At 45.9% G+C, this 19,693-nt stretch overlaps 1 protein-coding gene across 2 annotated transcripts in view; it reads right to left on the reverse strand.

The window, feature by feature from the left end:
* ALDH18A1 (aldehyde dehydrogenase 18 family member A1) overlaps positions 1 to 19,693 on the reverse strand; it is a 1,219,662-nt gene that overhangs the window by 454,825 nt on the left and 745,144 nt on the right. For both annotated transcript variants that reach the window (XM_069611512.1, XM_069611511.1), the window contains exon 10: positions 11,298 to 11,371. In XM_069611512.1, the coding sequence (XP_069467613.1) occupies positions 11,298 to 11,371 (74 nt within the window). The remainder of the gene's footprint in view (positions 1 to 11,297; positions 11,372 to 19,693) is intronic.

The raw sequence follows: 19,693 nt of genomic DNA on the forward strand, positions 1-19,693 counted from the left end.
AGTCACACTATTGTTCAGGAAACGCAGTGCAGACGTGCAGTTTGGGTAAACCCTAAATTCTTGGGAATGACTCTATGGTCATAATTGATCAGTAAGAAGTCAAGAATTGCCCTTGAAAGCAGATGTCTGTCAGATCCAAATGGTTAACACAGACAACGTGAACAGTAACGCGACAAACAACGCTCATGATGAGGTATTCTGTGTGTCTGCAACAGATGGTAATAACACTGACACCATTGCAAATACCATCTGGCCCCCTGGTGTTGTGTCAGGCAGTAACAGCTTATTTGAACAGCCAGTAATGGATCCTTTGAGGCCCGACAGGCAGAACTCACTAGAGGTGGTAAACAAAGTATTACAAGACCTGGCCCAGATCAACAAGGCACGCACCTTAAAACACCAGCTAAGCAGCCCTCTAGAAGCAGGTTCTGAAGAAAAACGTAACCTAAAGATGAACTAACAACAACTTCAAAATGCTACTCCAGACATTTGGGTAAGTGTGAAATACAAACGGAGGAGGACGGAATATAGCCCATTGCAAGACCTTACCTGCTCTCAGCTTAACTATTGAAAAAATCCTGGTGTCAGGACGAGAGTGCAGAGTGGGGCAGCCCTGTCTGTAAAGAAGAAGATTCAGCTGCCTGATAGTGGCGACTCAGTCGTCGGATAGTTCAACCTCCGACTCATCATTTATGGAAAGTCCGTTCCCCAAGATCAGGAGGGCCAAGGAGGGCATTTTGAAGAGTGCTCAAATAACAATGAAGGAAAACTGCCTTACAAACTCACGCTTGGTTGAGCATGATCATGTATCACTAAACGACTTACAATCCCTATTGATTTCCTCAACGTCAATCTCACTTGTGCCATTCATCAAATTATATGAAAACATTAATGATAATACGAAAGATCTGACGACTTAGGTGGCACTAATTAACTCAGAGCTTCTACAACTTGAGGACTTATTTAGCTAGCCAGAGCAAAAACAAACAAAATGTGTATCAAAAGGCTAGATGTATCTCTAAAATCCTTAACTGAGCAAAAACGAGACGACAGTATGGATAAGAAGCTGTTGCCGGAGGTGGCCAAAGAGGCCTTGTCTCTATTTGAACATCAAAATTCAAATTCAAGAAAGAGACCTAACTGCGAACAAGCGCTGTGTAGTTGCAAGCAAAACAGGATGTAACAAGCACTCATGACTCGCAGAGTTACAGTCTAGTCAATGAGCCCCAATCTGAGGTGCTTAGCGCAAAGGTCCCATGTCAAAACATTGTTGGGAATATTGAAGACTTGGGAACAAATCAACATGAAGTCCATATTGTGGTACTCGAAACCAGTCCCACTACTAACTCGGAACTGGAAAAGGGATGCACAAAAATTCTGGTGAGCAACACAAATGATTCGAGCCTGTGTTGTAACTCACCAATGCCTAAACATTGCTGACATTTCATTCAACACAGCCTTTGAACAGGCTAGAAGCCTAGATGATTTGGTCCATTTTAATGCTTAAGTTCCTAGGTTCTCAGGCGGTCAGAACTCAGGCTTTGCAGCTAATTCTACTGACGTAATCATCCTTGAAGATCTAACGTGTAACGCTCCTGGGGTTTTTGCAATCTTCAATGGAGGCATGCAAGCCTCCTCGAAGGGCTCGAAAGTCAAACCACCGCCTCGGCAACCTCTTAAGAAACCCAAAAATCAAACAGGGAAGCAGAGCACTTGCACGACTGGCGTGATAAAATGTCTGCGCAATATAAAAGTTTTGCATGTAATGGCAAACAACAACAACAACAAGCACACACAATCAAGACCATTGAACGCCTTGAAAACACAAACATCTGCCTCAGAACTAAAAAAGGATCAGGAGAGCGAGCCACTGTGCATTGATGACCTTTCAGCTGACCTACTAAATATGTCAACATATGAAGACGGGGTGACTGACGAGTCACAGGCTACTGTCAAACCAATTTGTGAAAATGAGGTTGAAGCTGATCAAAACACACTGGAGGCGAGTGAGGTCCCAAGTAAAAGCCCTGTAGAGTGTTTCGGTTCCACCTAATGCTGGAAGATTGTGTACCATTGTACCAGCTATAGATGTTTCATCACCAAAAGAAATGGCCCCTTTGAGTCCTCTGTTCCTCACGTTAAACGATAAAAGAGAGATGCTAAGTTGTAAAATGCTAATACAACAGGAAAAAGATATCGGCTCAAATTACAAGACAGTGGGTTTTGGTCCTCCCCCGTAAGTTGCCAAATACAACACCCACCAAGACAGGGCTGGAGAAGAGTTGGTTGCGGATCACAAACCGCCCTGCCAGATAAAAATGTTAACGTACAGCATAAACAGCCATCAAAATACGAACAAAGAGTACGAGCACAGAAGAACGAACAACAGTTACTCCATCCATAAAATCATGATAGAACGTGTGGACTCTAGAGACAATTTGATCTTAAACCGTAACAACGTGATTAAATTACTTCACTATGTTCCAAGTGTACGAGCTATTAGATGCAATGATGTCAAAATAGTTGAGTTTCCGGATAAAGTACAAAACGATAAAGTGTTGCTGCAACTAGTGTCAAATATTATTGTAGACACCATTCTAGAAGCAAGCGCTGTCCTTCTATCTTTAGGCTTTGACGTGTACAAACAATCGGTTGGCTCCTATAAATCACGACCGCCTGGCCAGGCCTGTACGACAGTTTTGTTGCCATCAAATGCAGAGCTGGGGAACCACACTACAGATGCAAAAATTTGCATGCAGCCAATTTTGAGTCCGTCGCATGAGACGAAAAGTCTGGAAACGCAAACTCTCGAAGTGTGATAAAGGAATAACTCCGGTAACAATTAAGTCGAGTTTGCCCTCGAACAACCAAAGTCCAAAGACTGCGCTAAGGATCAAATCAGAATAACCATAGAAGGGTTGAACCCCACTAACGAAGCTGAGGAAAAGGATCCCAAACTCTCAAACCAACTAGAGTGTCACTCTGAGTGACAATGGCTGGTGAAGTCTTTGAATACAAAACCTCGAAAGTAACGTAAGATGGATCTTACCCCACACGTGATCCTGGTTGGTTCTTGGAGCATGAGGGGATTCATGCATCTGTTTAACTCAAACTGGCTGGAGGGGTTGGCGATTGCAAGCTTGCAGGAAACCTGGCTATGTCAATTGCCGACTGTTGAAGGCTACGAAATTGCGTTCAACCCGGCCATAAAGAAAGAAAAAGGGAGTCCAATGGCGGTTTAGCAACCTTAATCAGCAGAAAATCTGGTTTCCGTATTATAGAAACCACAAACCATTCTCCTTTCGTCCAAGTGACCTCTATAGGAAAGCCTGACTATTTCAATAATTTGACTGCCGTTAGTGAAGCTGTATTGGGATCACAGTGGAGCGGGCAAGCAACTCTTTAGATCAAGTATCGACCGTGCTGGACTCCTTACTAGAAGTCGCTAAGTCTGCTAGCCTAATTGTGTGTGGAGATCTAAACATAGATTGTGTTAAGAATTCTCGACCCCAAACGACTAAATAGGCAAATGAATGGTGCTCAGAGATGGACTTAAGAAAGTTGCATGTGCTAAATGGAAGTACTCTTGGCGATATACCAGCTGCAGCAACATGGAGATGAGCGGAGCATAAATAAACAATTGATTAGATTTTCGACTCCAATGATGGACAACAGTGACCATGACGTGCTATGAATTGAACTAATGGCATGTAGTGCCTCGAAAAGTACTATATGGAACCATAAAGTCTTAGTGGAGTCTAACAGAGTAAGACAGACTGGGTGAATCTGCAGTCTTTCAGATCTCAAATCAGTTTTGCGTGGAGAGCTCATCGGTTGAGTATTGTCATCTTTTAACTCAGTTCAAGACAAAAAAAGCAGGGTCAAAATACTAAAACGGAAGCGTCTGATGCCCTGTGAGATTCATAAGAGTCAAGGCTTAGATGTACAAGCGCAGAAAATCAGGAAAAGCGCTGCGAAACAAAAATACGCCTATCAGACGAGAACTCGGCCTCATATCCCTGAAAGCAGTGGTGGACCACAGTACTCTACAGCTATACAGGAAAGTCATCCATCCAGATAGCCTGAAAATTTATCACATGATAGCTGAAGAAATTGGAAAAGGCAAAAACCACTTTATGAATAAGTGGGCCATGGAACAAAAACAAAAACTCCGCCTAATTGCCTGTACGGAAGAGGATCTGAAGAACAACCCAACCAGGATCAGAACCAAACTGGATTGCTGGGACTGGATCACAACCATTGATAAAGCAACTTCTAACAAACTTCTAGTCCACCTGCCAATGAATACGAATAAGCTAAAAGAACCAATGGCCTACTGTAAAAGATACCCCAGTAAATCTCTTATGAGAATCGTTTTGAAAGCCCGTTTGAATGCGTTACCGACGCAAGAAATTCTAGCTATCAGAACGAGATCAAAAGAAAAAACCTGCAGACTTTGCCAAAACTCTGAACAGACCGAATCGATAAGACATCTATTGATGTGCTGCCCTGCCCTGCACCAACCCAGAATCGCTTACTTCAGTTCTCCGACAGCCACCTCCTTTGCGGGTAATGAAGACATCTGGTGGAACCGCATTACCAACGGCGAAAAGACCCGATGGCACACGGCAGCCGCCAAACTTTTGGAATTTGCAATTGAAAAGATAAAAATCAGCACGGCCGTTGATTCCTCACCCACAGAAACTTGAGACTGTGGTTCACTCTACTGTCAAATCGTCCGCAACACAAAGCGGATTCGCTTCGATTGGAAGCAGTTCTTGTAAAAATATGTTTTCGGATTATATACAAGTAATATAAAAAAAAAAAAAAATACAAAAACTGGTTAAAAGCGCATAAACACTCAATGCTACAAAATGATGCCAAAGTAATGCTTGAGAGCTTGCGAAACAAAAACACTGGAGACTTCTGGCAGCCAATTAACACACAAGCGCCACAAAAGGTGCTACTAACCAGCTTGGTCACCGAGGCTGAGTGGATCTCACATTTTAGTGAGCTATACAAGAAAAGCGAAACCACGTACATAGTACCTGTAGCTGGCTTAACGTGCTGGGCGTTAACCTTTTCAAGAGAGGACATCGTGAGTGTGATTATAAAAGTAAAAGGATCCAGAGCCCCCGGTCCTGATGGGTTAACAAATTTCACCATAAAATGGCATCCTGAAATTTGGGCAGACATTTGTTTGGCATTGTTTGAAAGAATCAACCTGCAATGTTGCACGCCTACTTACTGGAAAACCGTGTTTATCGCTCCAATCTTTAAAAAAGGATATAGAGCTAGCCCAAAAGATTACCGCCCAGTAGCTCTATTAGACGTTTTGGGAAAGATCTACGCAATCTTGTTACAACATAAGCTGGTCGACTGGGTGACAAAATCTAAGCACGTGGACTTGAGACAAGACGGTTTTGTGAAGAATGTTGGGTGTGCGTTAAACCTTCTGCTGCTAAACTTGATCAAGATGGAGTCTTTGAGAACAAATACGAAGGTCTATCTCGCATTCATCGATTTCTCATACGCTTTCAATAGCATCGATCGTGAATTATTGAGGAACAAATTGAGGTCCCAGGGTTGTACAGATGGCTTGTTGGCGGCAATCAGAGAGTTACACACAGAGACAACCATCAGTATCCGGCTAGATCAAACTGGCATTCTCTCAGCAGAGATTAAAACCTTTAGGGGAGTAAAACAAGGTTGCCCCTAAGCCGCAGTGATATTTAGCTGGTTTCTCTCTGATATTGGAGCGGCCTTAGATGCAGTGAAATCATTTCCTCCAAGAACCCACAGGTCACATCTCAGCTGGCTCCTGTGCACAGATGACCTGATCTTGTTGGATGTTACTCAAATAGGTCTTCAAAGAAAATTAGATGCAGTGGAAGCATATGTGAAATTAAATCATTTACAGATCAACATAAAAAAATGGGAGCTCTTATTACTCCACAATCTTAAAACCACAAGGTATACCACCCCCGCAAGAGGTGTTCTTGGACTCTGGGGCAGGAATCATTGAGAATATCAAACAGCGCCAAATATCTTGGTATGCAAATAAGCGCAAGTATGTACGATGGCCCGTGGATCATAGCCACCAAGAGAAAGTGCAGACAACTCCCTTGCCAAGTGTTTGTCCTGAATAAAAAATTTGGAAAGTTCTCTCTGAAACCGGTGGTTAATTTTTACCAACAGAAAGTAATTCTGGTTCTAATCTACAGAGCCGAAAATGCACTCGGATGTTCATACGAGCTGTGGTCAAGTCCTGAAAACATCTTTTGGACTGTTTTGGGACTGCCAAAGGGCATGTCAACAGCATGCATATGGTATGAACTATCGCTGATTTCAATGCACGCAAGGATTTGTTGGAATTTGCTGTCACTGCTTCGGAAAACTAGACCTGCAGAGACAATCCCACAATTTCAAATTTTGCACAGCGCCACCTTGAACAGGAAGAATGACATTGTGTCATTGTGGATTAGTCGTTGTGAAGAGCTTCTTGAAGAGTTTGATATCAAGTTAGCAACACTACGCGAAAATCCAAATCTAGTAACAAAAAATAAAATCTGGCAGGCTGACTGGGCACAGACCGGTGAACTGAAGTTCAAACAAAATTATGGATGATACACCTAGCGAGGCCATGCGCTTCAATAAAGCTCCAACGATACGCAGATCTTTTTCCGGATCCAAATGCAAGGAGATTGTTCATGCTTTTCCGCCTGAACGCCTTCAAAACAAAGGAGTTTCTTCGAGCATCGTTGAGTAACGCAAACCTAGATCCATTATGTAGGTTTTGTGCAAAGGAAAATGAGACACTCAAACATCTGTTGCTGTTTTGTTGTGAACTACGGGCAGTCAGAACAACATACTTGGGCAGACTAATGGTGGCAGAAAATGTTCAATGGCGTGGACATAATTCATAGTTCCAATGACGTTCCTGCTAAACGAGATTGAAAAACTGTTGATGTTGAACACTGAAGTGCACACTGAGGCTTAACAGTAGTGTCTTGAGGTGTCTGATAAAATGGACGCAGGGATCTCTATGAAGGGAAGGGATGGATTTTTTTTAGTTTTGTTATATTTTAAAGTTTTTTTTTTTTAAATAACCTACTTCTATCCCTTAGACTACAACTAAAGAATAAGTCAACAGAAAGTACCTGGAAAATGACTCCCTTCTCCTGGTGTTTGGGTGGTAGTCCAAGCAATGTTCTTAAGCAAAAGTATACAAGAGGAATGACTCCCTTCCCTGCGTTTGTGGTTAAACCAAACCTTTGCACTAGTTACTTTCAGAACTAGGAGAACGATTTACTTCTTCTGGTATTGGTTCCCACACTCCAATATAGTTCTCTTGATCAAAAAGGCTTTCAGTTTCTTCAACTTAGGCTGAGAAGGATGACTTCCTTCTTCACGCATCGGTTCACACTAATATAGTTCACATCAAAGCCAAGGGAATGACTCACTTACCCAAACTTCTCTTGGTCAAGAAGGCTTTCAATTTCGTCAACTTTCAGAACCAGGAGAAAGACTCCCTTCTCCTGGTATTGGCAAAGTCCCAAATCCTTCTCGGGGCCTCAGTGGACTGCTCACTGCCACTGCAACAAGGATGCTTTTCTCAGATGCTTAGTACACTTAGGTCTGGGTCTCAGACCCTTCTCTGGTGGTCAATGGGCTTATTGCTGCCACTGTGATGAGGAAGTTATCCTCTGATGCTTGATGTGCTTGTCTTGAGGTCCCAGACCCTTTCCCGGTGGTCTTATAGTTGCCACTACGACCGGGAAGCTCTCCTCAGATGGTCAATGTGCTCTTCCTAAAGGGCCAGTGGAGAGCCTCTCAGGCCCGTCTCTCTTCCACCCCTGTGTTCTCTTTGGGTCGTTTGCACCTCCTGTTACCTTCTTGGGGCTTCAATATGCCACCAGGCTTTCTGCGACTGGGTTGCAGTGCACCTCTATGGCTCTTCGCGCTTCTCTACTTGGCTCCTGCAACACTACAGCGGATCTGCGATCTACTGGTCTGCTCGACTCTCTTCCTGCTTCGTGTTCACTCCAGCTGGACCCACAGAGAACTCACTCAGCGATTTGATGGCGTCCTCGCTATTCAGGTTCCTCTGTCAGCCGAGAGGGTATGAAACTCCTGCTCTGGATGGTTTCCACGCCTGCTTCCTCCCTCGGCTGGGCTTGACAAAGTCTTCAGTCCTTCTCTTATACAATGTTGCCAGTCCTGGCCTGGCAGATTGTCAAAGTCCTTTGTTGTTCATGATGGATTGATCTTCATGCATCCTCTGAGCCACCTCTGACTAGTACTAGCACAATTAGTAATCTGCATGTGTTCTGTGCTCTTCTTCGTCCTGGTACTTTCTGTTGGAGCGGTTTCTCCTAAACTACAGATATATATAGGTCTATTCTCAAGGAAGTTGTTTAACTTGGGGAATGGGGTTAGAGAATGTTGGGGTGTGGCATGGGCCAACAGGCTATACCCTAGGCAATCTTCCTTGTGCCCACTGGGGGAATCCCTCCCCATGAGGTCCTCCCGCATTAAACCACCCCTCGGGGTACTATTGGGTAGTGGCTGCACCTTGCTAGCCTCTTTGGATAGAGTTCCCCTTTGGGAAGGACTGACGATACCCTGCGAATTGTCACAGTAGGTAGTAGCTGTTGGGTCTGTGGATGACAAACTTGCTAGAAAACCTGCACAGGGCCGGACCCCTTTTGGGCATGTGATCCAAGGGATTTTTCCAATTTGGGAGCAACTTGGTGCATCTGCAGTGGTTGGCTGTGCCCTGTTTGATAGAGTGAGTGGTGATTGGGCAGGACATGCAGGGGAGGGGCTGCGTGAAGTCATGGCTGGCATTCCCCTGCTATAAAAATCAGATTATGCCTGATGTCCCCCATTTCATGGAACAGGCCAACAGTATGGAGGAAAGGGGACAGTAAGCACGAGTAATTGAGCTTTTTAATAGCAATGCACCTGTGTGTGGTTGTTGCAACCTGTGAAACTATAGTTGTCAAAAAAACAGCAAGTAGGCTACATAAAATTAAAACAAAAAATGTGCCTCAGTTTGTAAAATGCTGAAAGCTGTTACAATTACATTATGGGACATTCCTCCTTAGAAGTACACAGAATGCAGTCACTGTGAAACCAAGCGTATCTAAGGGTATTGTGACAAGGTTCCCTGCCAGACTCTGGGTAGCCAGCAGGGTGACTCAGGGTGCCTGGTATCTCACCAAGTCAGTGGTTGATGGACAGGAGGGTATCAGGAGGATAGCCTTGTTGCACTCCCTTGTCCCGTTGCATGGCAATGGAAAATCTAGGGACCACATCCCCAAATGCAAGAGCCTGAACTAATAAACCCTTTGCTTTAACCAGGGTAAACTTCATTCACCCATTGGTAGAAGTGTTCGATCCTACACTGCTACAATCCAACCTGCAGTATCTGAGAAGTCCCTTTGTTAAAAGACCCTGCAAAATTACATGAACTCTGGAGACCAGTGAATGATTCAATGTTGCAAGCGTGTGGCTTCCCGACTGCAAATGTAATCCCGGCTGACGCTAAGTTACTAAATCATTGGCTCCAGGCAGAGCAGTCCCTTGCTGAGGATACAAAGTTACAAATTCACTGTGAGCCTGCCTTCTGTATACATTTAGTGCAGTCTAAAAGCTTACCTTTTCCAAAAAACCATTTCAAACTCTGAAGAAAGAGGCAGCATCAGAGAATAGCTGGATGGGGACACTGGAATCCAAGATGGTAGAAAGGCTTCACCTGGCTTCTTAGGCCCAAAAAGTGACCAGGGGTAACCAGAAACAAGCAATTCCCAACCGTGAGCAAATTACAGGATACAGGTGCAGCTGCTGTCCTGGGAACCCAATCCAGCAGGGAGGGAGCACACTATACAACCCAGTGGCCCAGTCAGTTGGTGTGGTTTGTTGGAGAATGTACTTACGGCCGGCAATTGGATAACGTTGGTAAGAAATAAAGGGGCTGGCGCAAAGGAGTTGTAGTTGCTGCAGGCAAGAAGGGAAAAGAGGAGTTGGTAACATCATGGGGCAAAGGTGGTATAGAGACGGTGGTGGAAACATCTGGTGGCCAAGGTACACTGGAGGAAGTGGTAACGCGGTGGTACATTACAGGAGGGAGCAGAAACAACTGAAGGGGAAGGTGGTGGTAACATGCAGAAAGCGCAAGACTGAGTTAGACAGAACAAGAAGATTTTAGCGAGCCCCGTCAGGCCAATGCAGGACCAGAAGGTGGGAAGGCCAAGGAAGCCAGAGGAGAAATGGTCAGGGCATCCCCGAGGGTGGGAAGCCCAGCCCCAGAGAAAGGCAAGGTGTCAGGAAGAGGCAAAAACTCCTAGCACCATCTCACCCAGACAGGGAAGCGATACTTTTGTCAGCTGTTGGTCAACAAGATTACCTGACTGACCAAGGGGCTTTTGTGGAACCAGGACAGGCAAGGAGTTGGTCAACCCCTACAAACCTGCAACGCCTCTGGGAAGGTGAGCCAGCATTGCATTCAGGGAGAGAGAACTGATGCGATTTCTTCCGTGATCTGTTTAATCCCTTTTGTTAATGTTCTTTGTGTAAATAGATCCAGTAAGCCATACTTCATGAGTCCAGTATATTGTGACATCTTCCAGGCCTCCCGACAGAGCACAGTGTAGGTGGGTGGATGTGGATGCAAAGTAAAGGTGGTGAAGTCATGCGTCCAAAATAATAGACCCAAAGCACATTTTTCATAATATCGCAGGATAGTTAACAATGCAAGCTGCTAAAAATAATAATCTGTCACTTACACAGCCTTTTCTCCACAGACTTGTATATAAAAATCTTTAATTCTTCTGAACTAAATAAGGATTCCTCAGAAGGACGAAAGGCTCAGCCTTTCTTGCTGGGATTTCAACCCGAGACCTTCAGATTACATACAGATCTCAGCAGTAAGCACTTAACACACTGAGCTATCTTACCAGCTAAGGCAGAAGGAGTGACTAACACAAAAATCTTCATGTCTTACAGTGAGAGTTGCTGAAAAGGTATTTTTTTTTAAGGAGAAGGAGCAATCACTAAAAATACACTGTTTAATTGTCGGGATGCAGCCAGCACAAGCAAAGTCTGAGCAGTCTTTTCAAATTATATCTCACTTGAAGTAAACAAGGCATTTCTATAAAACAATGGTAACCGCTTAACAATTATGACCCTCATATGAACGTCACAAAGCAGTTCACTGAAAACGGACTTTAGAAAACCATATTCTTTGGATAGGAAGGGTTTGTGCAGTAATAGTTAAAACATTATCTTAGTACCTGTACGGGTTCCAGGGCTGCCAAACTTCTGCCTCCAGCTCTAGCCATTTCAGCTTGCTGTTCTACAGTAGGACCTAGAATTTAATTAACAAAACAAAACTGCTGCTTAATTGCATCAAATTGATTAAAATCTCCAGTCACAAGCTGTCCAAATCACCGTAATCGCGGTAACCCAACACCTGTGTACTCTACAAACAGAACTAGGTGCCTAGGCTTGTCATCTGCACCATTACCCGATTTGTTGGCCAAGTTGTAGTGGTTATGATCCATATATGGTTAACAGGTTTGTCTATTCCCTTTATTGAAGTATTGGGAGGTGTCCATGTCAGAAGCACACTGTATGGGCAGGGAAAATTTGATTCTTAGCAATTGTCTGCTTGAAATAAGATTCAAATCTACTACTGTATAACTTTTTTTTTATTAAATGTACTTTTATTCAAGAAAGAAACAAAAAATCAGCAACAGGTAACAGCTCGGTAAGTGAGGTGAACAGTAACATTGCACAACAAGAACAATTACTAGAGTTTGCGCCACCCTTCAACAATCATTTTGCGAAGCGTGGGGGTGGAGGGTGAAAATGTGATTGAGCAGTACAGGGTAGACATGCCGACTCATCACACAAGGAACTCTAAATTTCAGGGGCAAAAGAGGCATCTTCAAACTTTAGTTGGATCCTGCAGCTGATCTTTTCCCACCCGGTATGGCTCCATTAATTCCATAGTAAACCCACTTGGAGAGTAATTTGTCTGTTCCTTAGCCTGGAATGTCAAATGTCAATTTTTTTTATATATATATATATATATATATATATATATGGGATACATTACTCACCGTAATCGTATTTCTGATGCTTGTATCTGCTTAGATTCACATGCTGTGCATAGGCCGACATCTAGTGGAAGCTGCGGAGTATTACAGTTTGTTTTTCGAAACTCGAAAATGGGCGTCGACACAGGCGTGCCAGTAATACTATCCCTAGTGTGACGTCCACTGTACCCAAGATCCCTCACGCGTCTAGGATCCTCAGATTGTATTTTTTCTGACATGAGGAAGCATGAGGAGTAGCGTGAGTACAGATAATCCAAGCAGATAGACAGAAAGGTAAGACTACAAGCAATCATGCGCCTTCTCTCGGAGGGGAGGAAGGGTGGGTCGCATGTGAATCTAAGCAGATACAAGCATCAGAAATACGATTACGGTGAGTAATGTATCCCTTCTGAGGCTTGTGGAATCTGCTTAGATCACATGCTGTGCATAGATTAGCGAGCAGTACCCGAAGAAGGAGGTGGGATGTGAGAAGGGTCATGAGCAAACAGGTGTCTTAGAACCGCTTGTCCCACTTGTGTATCTGTCTTGGAATGAGTGTCAATGCAGTAATGCTGAGTAAAAGTGTGAATAGAGCTCCAAGTAGCTGCTTTGCAAATGGTGTTGAGGGGAACATTTGCAATGAAAGCCAGAGTGGCACCAATGCCTCTAGTAGAATGGGCCCTTGGCGTAAAAGGCAGAGTCTTTTCAGAAAGAGAGTAACACAGCTGTATACAGTTGATAATCCACTTCGAGATTGCGCCTTTAGAGACGCGATCCCCCTCTCTGCCTGTAGCTACGGAGACAAACAGTTGATCTGTTTTTCTTAGCGGTCTGGTCTTATTTACATAGTAGAGGACCGCCCTACGCACATCAAGGGTGTGTAGTTTCACCTCAGCCGAGCTTTGCGGGTTCTGGAAGAAAGCCGGAAGCTCGATGGACTGGTTTACATGGAATTTAGGTATGACTTTAGGTGAGAACCTAGGGTGTGTGCGTAAAACCAGTTTGTCTTTGTGGATAATAAAGAAAGGATCTTGCACTGACAGAGCCTGAATTTCACTGACCCTTCTTATGGAGGTAATGGCTACTAAGAAGGCCGTTTTATAAGTCAGGTGTTTGAGACTACTTTTATGCATGGGTTCGAAAGGGGGGCCCATGAGCTTAGCTAGCACCACATTGAGGTCCCATCCTGGCGGTGGGTTCGAAATAGGAGGGTGAAGTCTCTTTACTCCTTCCATGAAGGCTTTAACTACTGGTACTTTCCACCACGATACTTTGTTATGGGATGTGGTGTAAGCCGAGAGGGCTGCCAGGTGTACTTTCAGAGAGTTAAAAACCAAACCTGCGTCCAGCAGGTGGAGCATGTATGTTACCACGTTGGAAGGAGTGCAATCAACTGGGTTGATTTGTTTATTCTGGCACCAAATAACGAATCTCTTCCACTTGTCAAAGTAACAGTGCCTTGTGCTTGGTTTCCTGGATTCTTTTAGGATGTCCATACACCTCTGTGGTAAATTGAGATGCCCAAACTCTATGACCTCAGGAGCCATGCTGCTAGGTTCATTGAGTTGGGTTCTTGGTGCACTGTTAGACCTTGTTGCTGGGACAGTAGGTTGTACCAGGCTGGGAGTTTGATGGGCTCGCACAGCGCCATCCTGCGTAGGTGTGGAAACCATGGTTGTCTCGCCCACATGGGAGCAACTAGGATGAGCGTCATCGATTCCTTGTTCATCTTGTACACCACCTTTCTGATGAGAGGGGTTGGTGGAAAAGCGTACGCAAACATCCCTGACCAGTTCATCCACAGGGCGTTCCCTTGGGAGTCTGGCTGGGGGAACCTGGATGCAAATCCTGGGCATTGTTTGTTTTCGCTTGTGGCGAATAGGTCTATAGTGGGGAAACCCCACTGAGAGAAGAGATCTTCTACGATCTCTCTGTGAAGGACCCATTCGTGTTCTTCTGGAAGGGAGTCTCTGCTTAGGGCATCCGCTAGGGAATTGAGCTCCCCTGGAACATGTTGTGCTGATAGGAAGATGTTCCGTCTGAGTGCCCATATCCAGATTTTCTGGGCAAGCTTGGACAGATTTGGCGAACGAGTCCCTACTTGTTTGTTCAGATAGAACATGGCTGTCGTGCTGTCCATCCGGATCTGCACCGACAAGTTTAGTAGATGGGGCTCGAACGCCCGAAGCGCTCGGAATACTGCCAGAAGCTCTAGCAGGTTGATGTGGTTCTTGGCTACTGAGTGAGACCAGAGACCCTGAGCTGTGTGGTGGAGATGGTGAGCTCCCCACCCAGTCAGGCAAGCATCTGTAGTTACCACTGCTTGTACTTCGGGATCGTAAAAGGGTTTTCCCCTTGCGAGATTCTCCTTTGTCCACCAGTGTAAGCTCTGTACGAGTGTTGGCGAAACGACCACTAGATCGTCCCACTGACCACTTGCCTGAGACCACTGTTTCGCCAACCATTCCTGCATGGGACGCATGCGCAGACGCGCGTGGGGGACCAGGTAAATGCATGACGCCATCATGCCCAGTAACCGCATTGCTTTGCGTACCGTTATTTGTTGACCTGACTGATAATGTGGAATTTGCAGTAGTATATTCCGAATTCTCTCTTCCGAGGGGAAGGTCAACCCTTTCTGAGTATCTAGGATTGCTCCTAGGAACTGTTTTGAGGTGCTTGGCACCAGACTTGACTTCTTCTCGTTGATAGAGAAGCCTAACTCGTGGAGGAGGTCGATAGTCCTCGGAGCCTAACTCGTGGAGGAGGTCGATAGTCCTCTGAATGTTTGACCTGCAAATTCTTGGGGTTTCCCCCGTTATGAGCCAGTCGTCCAGATAAGGGTACACTGGGATTGCCTCCCTGCGTAGGTGTGCAGCTGCCACCGCCAGTACCTTGGTGAATACCCTTGGTGCTGAAGCTATCCCGAAGGGCAGTAGCTTGAATTGGTAGTGGCAACTGTCCACTTTGAAGCGCAAGTATTTTTTGTGCGCCGGGAGCATGGAAATATGAAAATAAGCATCTTTCATATCCAAGGTTGCCATGTAGTCCCCCTTTTTTAGGAGGGGGATTACCTCTTGTAGCGTGGTCATACAGAATTTTTGGGGCTTGACATACTTGTTGGCAGGCCATAAGTCCAATACTGGGCGCATTGTCAAATCTTTCTTTGGCACAAGGAAGTAAGTTGAATAGATACCCTTGTTTACCTGGTGTCCTGGGACGAGTTCTATCGCGTCCTTTTCTAGCAGAATGGCGATCTCCTCGAGAAGGATCTTCTGATGTTCTAAGGAGTGTATTCTTTGTCGTGGAGGGTGGTTCCGGGGACGCTGCAGTAATTCTATACAATATCCTGTGGACACTGTTGACAGCACCCATCTGTCTGAGGTGATCCCTTCCCAAGCCTGGGTGAAGTTGGAAATGCGTCCCCCTACTGGGGTTGCGTGAGAAGGGACCCTGAACTGAGCGTCACTGCTTTGGCGGAGGCGTGCCACCTCCCTTGTTGGGGCTGCCTCTGCCTCTTCCACGACCTCTCTTGTTACCTTTACTGTAACTTTGGGTAGACTGCTGGTTGTTGTTCCATTGTGTACCCTGTTCTTGGGCATAGTTGCCTCTTTGTGAATTTTGGCCGCGTGGGCGACGAAAATTACTGTTCCCCCTCTGGTTCGGGGGTTTGTTGGTAAGCTGGCCAAGGGATTTGAGAGTCTCGTACTCGTCCTTGGCATTTTTAAGTGCGTCTTCGACCGCTTTCCCAAACAATAGATCTGGTTCCACCGGCTTGTCTATTAATGAAGCCTGTGTTTCTGTTTTGAACCCCGACTGCCGTAACCACGCATGTCTCTTGATAACAGTTCCTTCTGCTATCAATCTTCCTGCGTTGTCTGCAGCGTCGAAAGTTGCTTTCAATATGCAACCAGACACGGCTCTCCCTTCTGCCGAGATCCGAGCCAACTGGCCCTTTAACGGTTCAGGAGCAGAGGCTATGAGCGCCGCGACCTCTTCCCATTGATGGCAGTTGTAACTTGCCAACAGGGTGGTGGAGTTTGCAATCCTTGCTTGGTAGGCGGACGTTGAGGCTACCTTCCTGCCAAACCCGTACAGTCTTTTGCTCTCCTTGTCGGGAGGAGCTTCTGACGACGATAAGGGTGTCCCAGCCCTCTTCCGAGTGTTGGTAACCACTAGGGAGTCTGGTTTAAGATGACCTCTTATATAAAGAGGGTCAGACTGGGCTGCCCGAAAAAGTTTTTCGACTCTGGGGTTGACGGCTCTGGTGAGGTTAGGATTCACCAGGGATGGATCTATTCTACGTTGGATGGATTTAAGGATAGGGATGGTCTGAGCGACCGGCCTCCTCTCTCCCACCAACTCTTCTGCGAAGTCCCTTTCCTCCTGTACACCGTGGGTGTCGATGTGAAAATGTTCTGCTGCGCGAGCAAGAACTTCATTAAGGAGGGGTTGGTTATCAACTGGCGAGTCGGTAACTGGGGCTTCGCTCTCTACCGGGGAATCTGCTCTGTAAATTTCCTCATCTTCTACCTCCTCCAGGTCCTCATCCTCCGCATAGTATTCAGACCCGGTTCGTTCCTCCATAATTGAAAACTCCTGGTCCCCTTCAGGGAAAGGTTGTTCTTGGTAACTGGGGTGTGGAGTAGAGTATGGAGTAGAGTAAGGCTGCACCTCGAAGGGGTCAGGTCTTTCGACCCGGGCCTTTTTACTTAGGGGGATAGGATCAGAGGAGCCTGAGGGTGTGGCTCCTTGAGGGTCATACGAAAGGAAATGTTCTGGGTTTTTGTCATAAAAATCCGCTAAGGAAGACATCCTTGACATGACCCTGTCTATGTCCTCACTGGACCATTCTTTGGAACAGGGTATGACTTTAGTAGGCAACTTAGAGGACTTATCAAGGGTACCCTTGCTGGATGTTGATGTCCCAGTAGATTTATGTTTACCTGTCTGCTTGGGGTGGAAGGATGGTCTTACAGGAGTGGAAGGCTGAGCTTTCCGCTGTTTCCCTCCCTCCCCGTGCGCGGAAAAATGTTTTCCCTGCCCCTTAGAGGCCCCAGAGACTTTCGACGCCTGGCGCCGAGGGTCGGGAGAGGTATCTTGTTTCGCGCGTGGGGCCTCGCTGGTGTTAACTGCGCTCTTGGTCTCTTGGAGCGCGGCCTGGGGGTGGAAGTCGTCTTCGTCTTCCGACGATCGAACTTCCGTTAATCTAGGGAGCGAGGCACTCTTGGCAAGAGTGGATGATTGCCTTGCGTCATGAGGCGATCTCGATCGAGAGCGCCCAGAGGACACCGAGTCGGACCGTTCTATCCGTGCCTCTTTCCGAGAAGTCGACGTCGTCGAGGTTCGGTTGGACTTAGTGTGCTTAGTGTGTGTAGGTGTAGCGCTTGCGTCGCCGGGGGTCTTCCCCATAGCCGCCCCGCCGGACAACCTTCCGAGGTTGGGGACCTGCGCTCGGCAGTCTTTCGACGCCGTAATGCCCTCGCCGTCCGAAAGTACGGCGTCGCTGCCATCGCTGAAGGCGCCCTCCGCTGCCATGGCTGCCTGCCTGGCGTGGTGGGCCCAACGCTTTGTCGAACGGTCCTTAAGTGTTTTAGGTTTAAACCTACTACACGCTCTGCAGTTCGCTTCGGGGTGGTCCCTCGGCAAGCAGAGATTGCACGTGGCGTGCCTGTCGACCCAAGGGTATTTGCGATTGCACTTGGGGCAGAATTGGAAAGGGGTACCCTCCATACGCACCTTGAGGCAGCGGGCTGGTAAGTGTAGGAAAATATAGTGTACCTATATACCAAGAGTGAAGAGTATGTACCACCCCCCACTCTCCCTACTTGCAGGGCCGAGGCCAGCGGCCTACTAGGCCCGGGCCGAGGCCAGCGCCCTTCCGAGGCCCAGATCCGTCGTGCAGCAGCCGACGGTCGGTGTCTTCTCCAGCCGTCGTCGAGATCGATGTTCGACGTTGGGGTGGGGAAGGATGTTAATAAATAATTTTAAATTGCAATAATAGCAAAAGTATGGCTAAGGCCAGGGGACTCCGCAAGATGCTTCCGACCAGTATGGCGGAAAAAAACAATCTGAGGATCCCAGACGCGTGAGGGATCTTGGGTACAGTGGACGTCACACTAGGGATAGTATTACTGGCACGCCTGTGTCGACGCCCATTTTCGAGTTTCGAAAAACAAACTGTAATACTCCGCAGCTTCCACTAGATGTCGGCCTATGCACAGCATGTGATCTAAGCAGATTCCACAAGCCTCAGAAATATATATATATATCGCATCATGCCAGATTTCCACCATTACCAAGTGCTGTAACTGTAGCCCAATGTATTGTTCCTCAATTTATTAACCTCAGAATAAAAGGCTAAGTCAGCCCTACTAGGATTCAAATTTACAAAGTGAAGGTTTTATATTGTGAAACGGAGATAGGCTCTGGAAGCCATCCATTATCATTAATGGATTCCAGAATCAGTTGACAATGTTTTTGCTTAATAAGTGCGTGTGTGTGAGTGGATGATGTGAACACAAGAGGACCAACAGCTGTTGGGTCCTACAAATGAACCATCTGTTTAATCTACAAGCAGATTAATGGAGTTATTCATGTCAAGTTCATAACATCTTTGTGCCGATGAGGAAGTGAACCCAAAAAGGTCACCTACAGGAAGACAGTCATGGTACCAAGCTGCATTGGTAGATCGCAAATGCATAGTGCTGGCACTACTGGAGGTTTACAGGTGTGAGATGAGGCTGTGCTTTCTCACAGTGCCTGTGAGTTTGACCATACAGAAAGGGATAACAGAACAAAAGATGGAGTGCAAGAGGTAAAGTGCAAGGCCGCTAATGAACACCAAGGACCCGAGTAAGTGCTTGAGTTTTGCTTTGAGTAAAGGGCGTTCCGCTGTGTACATACGCGGAACTAGAAGAAAGCACCTTAGAGTAACACAAATACATGCCTCAATGTTATGGAACATGCTAGAAAGCTAGCATTATCCAAGTCAGAATATGTGGAATGGCTTCATGGGTGATGGGGCCTGAATGCTTGAGAAGTGCGAAATAAATCCTTTATGTCAACAAAGATGCAGCTGTCGCATAAAACCATAGAATAAAGAAGGAAAATAACACAAATAAAAGGAATTTAAGGGGTAGACCATAAAACATCAGAACAAAAGCTTATCCGACACAAACATAATTTGAATATGCAGAACATATCAACTCCATGTCCGTTTCCGACTATTTCAGTGGAACATACAATTTCATGGGAGCAACGGACAGACAATTCAGGTGTAACCAAGGGCGATTGGAGGTGCAAAGTTTAATGATGAGGTAAGGGAAGCAACTCTATTGAATAGCTTAAGAGCAGAAGGTTTAAGAATTTTTCGCATGCTACCAGAAATAAAAATGCAAGAAGGGTCAGGAGATGCAACTACAGGAAGCGCAAAATGGAAATGGGATATAGCAATGTCGAAATTAGACAAACATTTTGGGAATAAAACAAATGTACTATTGGGGATACTATATTTTCACAAGGAAACAGTACAAAGGTGAATCAGTACACAACTATATGGAGAGCTCGGATGGGACTGATTGGAACAT

This window comes from Ambystoma mexicanum, chromosome 8, assembly GCF_040938575.1.
Source record: "Ambystoma mexicanum isolate Mex_15411 chromosome 8, UKY_AmexF1_1, whole genome shotgun sequence".
NCBI lineage: Eukaryota > Metazoa > Chordata > Amphibia > Caudata > Ambystomatidae > Ambystoma > Ambystoma mexicanum.